The sequence below is a fragment of the Gloeophyllum trabeum genome, assembly GCF_000344685.1.
Source record: "Gloeophyllum trabeum ATCC 11539 unplaced genomic scaffold GLOTRscaffold_00009, whole genome shotgun sequence".
NCBI lineage: Eukaryota > Fungi > Basidiomycota > Agaricomycetes > Gloeophyllales > Gloeophyllaceae > Gloeophyllum > Gloeophyllum trabeum.
The window spans coordinates 295,141-302,858 of NW_006920418.1; the positions used below are offsets into that span (position 1 = coordinate 295,141).

At 53.9% G+C, this 7,718-nt stretch overlaps 4 protein-coding genes across 4 annotated transcripts; 1 reads left to right on the forward strand and 3 right to left on the reverse strand.

Annotated features, from left to right (window-relative positions):
• Window positions 1-20: 20 nt before the first annotated feature.
• On the reverse strand, window positions 21-730 carry GLOTRDRAFT_130347 (uncharacterized protein; the record flags this gene model as incomplete). The annotated part of the gene is made up of 5 exons (XM_007869129.1): window positions 21-91; window positions 151-234; window positions 292-429; window positions 484-664; window positions 716-730. The coding sequence occupies 5 exons, from the start codon at window positions 728-730 to the stop codon at window positions 21-23; spliced, it is 489 nt and encodes a 162-aa protein (XP_007867320.1).
• A 253-nt stretch (window positions 731-983) lies between these two features.
• On the forward strand, window positions 984-2,747 carry GLOTRDRAFT_116674 (DUF544-domain-containing protein). Its single transcript, XM_007869130.1, has 6 exons — window positions 984-1,143; window positions 1,230-1,252; window positions 1,301-1,459; window positions 1,511-1,822; window positions 1,878-2,325; window positions 2,401-2,747. Exons 1-6 carry the CDS (start codon window positions 1,028-1,030, stop codon window positions 2,585-2,587), a joined length of 1,245 nt encoding a protein of 414 aa, XP_007867321.1. The 5' UTR covers window positions 984-1,027; the 3' UTR covers window positions 2,588-2,747.
• A 178-nt stretch (window positions 2,748-2,925) lies between these two features.
• GLOTRDRAFT_106548 (uncharacterized protein) lies at window positions 2,926-4,255 on the reverse strand (the record flags this gene model as incomplete). Its single annotated transcript, XM_007869131.1, has 6 exons — window positions 2,926-3,285; window positions 3,420-3,424; window positions 3,457-3,607; window positions 3,666-3,809; window positions 3,874-4,103; window positions 4,240-4,255. The coding sequence occupies 6 exons, from the start codon at window positions 4,253-4,255 to the stop codon at window positions 2,926-2,928; spliced, it is 906 nt and encodes a 301-aa protein (XP_007867322.1).
• Window positions 4,256-4,860: 605 nt separating this feature from the next.
• Window positions 4,861-5,602, reverse strand: GLOTRDRAFT_44490 (uncharacterized protein; the record flags this gene model as incomplete). The annotated part of the gene is made up of 3 exons (XM_007869054.1): window positions 4,861-5,129; window positions 5,179-5,414; window positions 5,469-5,602. Coding segments are annotated over 3 exons (639 nt in total), but the record flags the coding sequence as incomplete, so codon positions are not given.
• Between the last annotated feature and the right edge of the window lie 2,116 nt (window positions 5,603-7,718).

Here is a 7,718-nt window from a genome sequence, read left to right on the forward strand (position 1 = left end):
GTTGAGCCTTGGGGAAGCCTTCAGTCTTGCAAAGCTGTGATTTCTTTCGTGCTCCTGTCCAGGAAGCTGTCATACGCGTCATGGTACCCTGCTGCAAACGAAAACCAAGCCTTCGGGGGAATGAATCATTGAAACCGGATAGGGACTCACTTGGCGTTTTGGCTAGCGCTCTAAACCGTGCGACGACGACCCTGTTATGCTGGATGGCAGCTAGCTGGGCGTGCTTTATAGTGCCTACAACACAACATGAAGGTGTTCTCCCACAGCGGCGTGGATCCAAAGCGCACATACCTGACACGCAAATAACGTTCGGGATGAACTTGCGCCCTTCGATAGATGACAAGAGAGTAACGCCCGCCCACGCAATCTTATGCTGGTCTCTGCCCACTCGGATGATACACACGTTCGTCATGGGCGAGAAATATTTGACTAGCGTAGGCGTCCGAGCGTGCTTGGCTTGGCGGTGCGGAATAATACACGTACCTGTCAGGGAATACCCTACAGCGCCCCATCCCGTGTCCCCGAAATTGTGCAAGATGCTCTGCTTGAGCGCTGCGTAGATGTCCTTCGTGGTGATATCTGCTTCTGAGGTCCGTCGGGTGGGTGCGCGAGTCGCGTCTTCTGGGGGGTTGCAGGGGATGAATTCGACGAGGATCCAGCGGTTCTGCAGTGTGCGTTGGTAGATAGTTGACCACCAAATATTTCCTTGACTCACTTTGAAGCGGACCATTGCTGCAAGGTTGTACTGCTGCCAAGTCCTAATATAATCGGTACCTTTCTATTTCTTTCCAACGTGTTCCCTCTCGTCCGGGGACTCGACTGGGACCTCCTACTTGTTCAATTCGGTTCAATTCGGCGCGCCTAGGACAGCCATTACCTGCGCGTGCTGCGGTGTATAACCTCGTGCTGTAATCGCGCAGGGGAAGGAGAAAATCACCGCCACCAATCTGCCACACTTCCACGTATAGACGTCAGACCGGCAGCGGCGAGGCCATATTCTGTGCTTTCTGTCTCTCATTCGAGCTTCATGGCCAGCAATCCAGTACGGTCCTCGCTAGAAGATGTCTGGTACTTGAAAGAAATCGTATTCGGGACGGGGCCGTCGCGCAAGCGGCGAAAGATTATCACCCAGAACTTTAATGGGTTAGTTGAACTATCGTCAATTTATTAGGTCAATCTTTATTTGGCCGCCGTCGTTGGTGTCGTTCTTATGTCTGTGATTTACGCAGACCCTGTTCATTTATTGCAATATGTGAGTTGGCAGTGATTTCGCGAACGGGGACCATCTGACATTCCGCAGGCAACATTCTGCTACTGCGCGATAAGATTGAGATACTCCCTCATGACCGCAGGACCGTATCATACGAGATGCTCTCGCAGCTCGTAGCAGAGTACCTGCTCACGAACTGCCCCGACGTCGACATCTCCGCCGCGCTCTCTATCATGCCCAAGACGACCAGTGTGCCCGCCCCTTTTACTCCCGCATCACTCTGCTAACCTTCATCACCAGAGGGCATGGACCTGAACCCACTATTCACAGGTGCTACATCCTTCCGGCCCGGTGGCGACGGCTCGGGCGGCGAATTGAAACTCTTTGAGCAGGCGGGGATCAAGCTCGTGCACGGGTGGCTTGCCGACCCTGAGAGCAGCGAGTACCCCGTCCTTGCGCGCGTGGAGGACTACGATAACGCCGTCAACCTCATCGTCGAAGCCGACCACGCCACACAGGGGCGGCTAGTCGTCGGCGAGCAGGCCGAGGCGCCCAGCGCCCCGAGTGGCGACGAGGAGTGGTCGGAGGAGCAGCGGAGGAAAGTGGAGGACGGTATGTGCGCGCATTTCGGGATTTGTGGGAAGGGAATTTAACGAGCAAGCAATAGCTATCGTCATCCGCAATTTCCTGGATTCGACGCAGTCACAGCTGACCTACTACGGCCTCTTCCACCTCGCATCGACGCTCCCGCCCGACTCGCTCGTCGCCCTTTTCCGCAATTCCCATCTCTCAGTACTGTACAAATCGCCTGCGGCTAGCCCCTCGCCACCAGCAAGCACCATGGAGACGCCAGAGACGGACGCAAATGCCGAAACTCAAGACACGAGCAGCACCGACTCCTCGGCCCTATATACGCTCGTGACTGACATGGTGTTTCTGCACGAGCCGACGGTCGTCTGGGAGCGCCTCGAGGATGTCGAGGGTAGCGCCTCATCCTTCGTCGACTCGGACTTCAAGCCCTCCTCACCCGCCGGCGGGGACTGGGCGGGCATGACCGCCGAGCAGGCCGCGCAGGCACAGGACCAGGGCAATTACCCGCCCGTCGACCCAGAAGAGTACGTATACGCAGCCCTTTATCCCCGATGTCTGATTTCAAAGGAAATACGCTGATGTTTCTTCTGCTCTGGCAGTCAAGTGCTCGCGCAGAGGCTCCAGGAAGAAGAGGACGCGCAGGCGCAGGCGCTATATGAGCGGCAGCAGCAGGAGCACACCGAGCGTGAGCGCAAGCTGCGCGAGATGCGCACGAAGGCATCGGCAGAGAGGGAGCGCTACAGCGCGCCGGGCATGAAGAAGAAGTCGTCGTGTGTGATCATGTAGGCTTGCTTGTCATGGGAATGTTCGTAGTTAATTGGTTGGGTTCTATTGGCGGCCCTGGGGTATGAGCGGCATTTTGTATTCTAGAGTATTAATTCTACGCGGATTCCGGATTGTTTATACACTGCATTATATAGAATAGGGTGTGACGTGAGAGACACGCAATCCACTGAGCCACCTAGCGCAACGTACCTGTTTGACTGGAGAAGGCATCGGGACGCCGTACTTTCTCTGCCCCTCCCTCCAAACCATACCACCGGAGTGCCCTCGTGCGCAGAATCACCTTGCAAATTGATGGTACAAGAAATACAGAGCTGCCACAGCTTTCGCCCCGCTATCCATCACTTGGAAGTCGGAGCCTCCGAGTAAAGCACCTGCCCCTTCTTCTTGAACTCCCGTATCACCTTCTGCCCTCCGTCCTTCATCACCACCCAATCCATAAACCCCTTACATATCTCCTTATACTTATCCTCAACCTTACTGCCCAGCAGGACGTGCGCGGGGTTCAGCAGCGGGTCCACCGTGCTGTCCCCACCCTGCTTGTAGATGTGGAGCGAAGCGACGATCGCGTCGTCGGACGAGAGCCAGGTGCCGCGGTCGGTGATTGTGTACTCGTTCAGGACGGACGTGGCTTTCAGCGCCTGGAGAGGGAACTGCGGGTACTGGTGGTACCATTTGGAGTATGCCAGCGCCCATGGAACCTAATTTGGATAAAGTTGTAAGCGTGGAGACAGTCTGTTGTGGAGGAACTTCCTTGTCCGATTCTGATGAACAATTCGCTTTCCTTGATGTTTGTGGCGCTCTTGTCGTACCTGGACAGGAAACGAGTGGGAACGCCGTCTTTCGGCGGTGACTAACCAGGTGTAGTTAACGATAATCAGGTTTATAGCAAATAGAAGGAATCACAATAGCGTGCGCATTCCCGGTCGTTACAATTTTGTTGAACATCGTCAGGATATCGTCGTCGTCTTTGAGTGCAGCCGGATTGATATCCGTGCTGGGCCCTACGAGATAGAAGTGATCCTGAGAAATAGGAAGTCATGAGCGTGCCAGTAACTGTGGATAACGATAGACGACTCACTCTGAAGCCGTACTCCCTCCTGACGGCTACCTTGCTGTTCATCTTCTGCAACTCGGCGGCCTCGTTATATGTCACAGCGATGTCAACTGAGCCGGCTTCGAGCAATCCTAGACTCTCCGTCGTATCACCAAGGTACCAGCCCACCTGGACATCAGAGTCTTACATCAGCAGTGCATGGTATCATCCACCACCTCGGTGCTCAACTCACCAGGAAGGGCTGCTGACCCTGGCTCACAGAGTACTTGATAAACGCGTCGGCCCAGGCGCCAATGAGGCCAGATTGACCCGAGCCTCCCGTGGCGATACGCACATAGATCTCTGCCGCATTCGTGTACCCCCCGTTGTACACCGCCTGCGGAGCCAATGCCGAAGACGAAGGCAGGGTACCGACGCTTGCGTATAAACCGTCAGGGATGCTCACAGCGCCCGTGTTAGAGTCTACCGAATCCTTCCCGCATACGTTCGGGATGCTGAGCGAGCGTCAAACACGAGAACGGAGAAGGGATGTGGAAAAACACGAACTAGAGGTCCCTCCCAGGGTGCAGAATGTCCGAGCCAAGCTTGGCGAGGCCACCAACGACACGCGACATGATGGGTGATGTTAGTGGTTTCTGCAGTCAGCATCCTACGCCTTTATACGCAGACCCTGAGACATGATTCATGTTGGAAGACCTGCCTTGACGCGGAGCCATGTACCGCTATGTTGGCCACCTGGAGTACAGAATATGACCACCTAAGGCAACCTGGGGCGAAATCGCGATGCAAGATGAATAGAATGGAAGACTTGCATCGAGACTTACGAACGTAATTATAAGTATCGTCACGCAGAGTTGTCTTGGTTAGGTCGTACAGAGGACCAGCTGATTCAGGGTACCCACCAGCTTCCATTTATCATGACGTCCAAGCGCTCAGACTGATATAGCTCACAATTACTCGTATCAATGAACCTGTGATATTTCCGTCGTCTTTCTAGGTGCGGCTTCCCAGCTTTCACCGTGGCCAGGACACACCGCGCGGGTGATGGGTGTCAAAGGATCGGTGACATGACATTCCGGTCCTCCAGAAGTCAGTTCACAAGTCTAGGCTGCCCTCATGAAGTCACCAGCAACCCACGGAATACCATTCCAGAGGTACACGATGACTTCAAGGGGGCATCCCATTCGAAGACACAAGGCAGCATTGTTTACATACATGCTTAACCAGCGCTCCCCGAGCCCTCGAGAACCCCCGAGCCATCTTCGCCCCAAACCATAGCCCTCACGAGCAGATCCATCCTCCTCGTCTCCAGGATCCTCTCCAGGCGTTCGACCATCTCGCCCTTCGTCCCGCCCGCGACGATGGCGTCGTTGTATGCGGCGTGCTCCGTGAGGTTGCGCCTCAGCGCGGCGACGGAGAGGCTTGCGCACGCCGCCGGGTCCGTGATCAGGGGCGGGCGCGGGTCAATCATGTACTTCGCGGATATATCTGTAACCAATTCACGTCAGCCTGAATGAGAGGAAACATGGACGTGTACCTTCGATGTATTCATCGCATGCTACGGGTATTTCAATATCGAGATGGCGATCCTCCTCGTGGATGGTGCCCGCGAACCGACGCAGGCCGGCCATCCCGACTGACGTCCCGTAAAGGGAGAGCGAGCGTAGCTTGGACAGCAAGAGAAGGGCCGGCACGGCATCGTCGTCTATCCTTGGGTTGTTCCGGACGTGTAGGTCCGTTAGCGTACGCCGGAGGCTAACTAAGTGATACATGCTGCACCATGAGGGTTGAGCAAACTAGAGGGAGAAACGGGGGGAGCGGACTGACGCCTCATTCCCTATACCTGTGTCATCGAGGAGGAGCGCGGCCAGCGCAGGGAGGTGGTGCAGGTAGGCGATGTCAATGTCTCGTAGCGGCGTGTCCCTCAGATCGATGATCTTGAGTGTAGCGTAGCTGTTTGGTTTGATGAATGCTGGAGCGTACGGTTTATCTCTGAAGCTCTCGGGATATCATGAGCATATAATATTACCACGGAGCATATCGCGACCCGAGAGGTTCAGACCGGCTGCGTCCACCGCAGAGTCGGTCAATTCCAACTGCCAGATGTTCGCCGATCTCAAGAGGTCTAAGATCTGTAGGTTGAATAGCCCTAGTCGAGCACCAGTGCCTTGAAGCGACGATCATAAATCTTTCAAAAGAATACAAACCGTTGGATCCGAGAAAATCAGCGATCCTTTGATGGTTGAGGTCAGGAATTGATAGCAGCCGGTCTTGAAGACGTAGTCCAGGTAGCAGTGTAGCAAGCTGGTCGATCAGAGCATTCAAGTCTTCCAGAGATTCATCCGACCCAATATCGGGACCGTACAGTTCATCTTTTGGCGCACATTCCAGGCCAGATCAGAAGTCATTTGCACTGAACGAGTAAAAGTACCTTCGAGAGCCTCAAGCTTTGCTGAAAGGTCGACGAGAGTCACATCCGGATTCGCCGCCTCTGACGAAGTCCCGTTTTTCGAAGAAAATACCAATTTATCGACGTTATCGCTGACGTCGAAGGAGCTTTGATTTACTACTTGAATAGACCGTTCCCGTTTCACCGGTCCTTCCAAATCACTAAAACTACTCGACACCAAGTGCTGCTTCCGCTTGACGGGTACACCTGGGTATTCGGGTTCCTCTTTCACAGACGGGTACTTAACCAGAGCGTCCGATATTCCATCGTGCTCACCGTGCGGTCCTCGGGGCAAAGATCGTATGCTGCCCAAAGTTGACGAGTGCGACCCGGAAAAGGATATCGCACCCGTGTCTTCGCCTATCAAGCCCAAGTGCACGAGCCCTTCCTCCTCGGCGGTCTTGTACAGCAAACTTGCGAAAGACGGATTGTCAAGATCTTCTTGAGAAAAGGCAAGTCCCTCGAGCCGAGCGCGCAGAGACTCCAGGTAAATCGCAGCAGGCAGTTCAGGACAGTAGCAAGGATTTTCTTCGTCTTCAAGAGGGCCGTATAGTTCCGCCATTCCGCCCTTTATTTTGTGGTTACGATGTGCCAGTCGAGGGTGCATTTGAGAGGACATTGCCGTACGAAAGAAAGCGGAGGCGGCCAGCTACTCAAGCGGAAGAGAATACAGTACAGTATTGTGACAGTGACACTATATCACGTGCCTCCCCGGACGCGTCTCGCAACGCCTTTGTCAATGTTTTCCATCAGTACACGGCCAGCCCAGAATCTGGTGAAAAAATCCAAGGGGCGTTCGTGCAAATGTCAGTAGTATAATTCTCAGTACTTTTGCGTAACAGTCGCACTCATTTTGCGTGCGTGCCATTTGTGCAACCGTTGCAATACAGGTTGCAAAGGATTTGCGTCGTGGATTCCATTGCGCAATATTCTGACTCGGACTTATCGGCACGGGGGCGTGCCGGTGGTCTCGTGACACGTCGCGTCGCTCCTTCATCATGCCGAGGTGCCGGAGTCCAATCTCCGCTCGTAACGGTTGGAGTTGGACTTGAACAAATTTCTCTCTCATCCTCTCTTTCCCTTCAACCACCACCATCTGCCTGTCCTCGCCTCAGCTCCTCTCGACCTGTTGTAGCTGTTGTCTCTACTCGACATGGTACGTGTACCATATCTACAGCGATGCTTCGCTGATGCTCGATTTGCATGGGTAAGTGTGATACTCTTGCAGTCTCTGAACATACTGATGATGCAGAAGTTGTATAGGCCGACGAGCGTGCGGCATATCACCTTAGTATTTTCATCTCTGAAACAGTAGGTGCACCACAGGAAGATTGGGTCTTGCGACATGCAAGATGTATCATTAGATGCTCATATGTGTATGTAGTAGATACATATGATGATTACATTGTTTTCCATGCATCCATATGAGCTGCGCCGTCGAGCAATGGGGTGGGAAAGGGGACCAATCCAGGCATATGGCGTGATTGATGTTATCAGTCCCGTGCAGGTCATGTGACTCTATTTGTGCAACATTTGCGCTATCCCGCGGCAAGAAACTCATGCAAATATTCGGTCTGATTCATTCGCGAGGGCGATTTTCTTGCTCCTGTTTGGCAATCTCAGCGCAA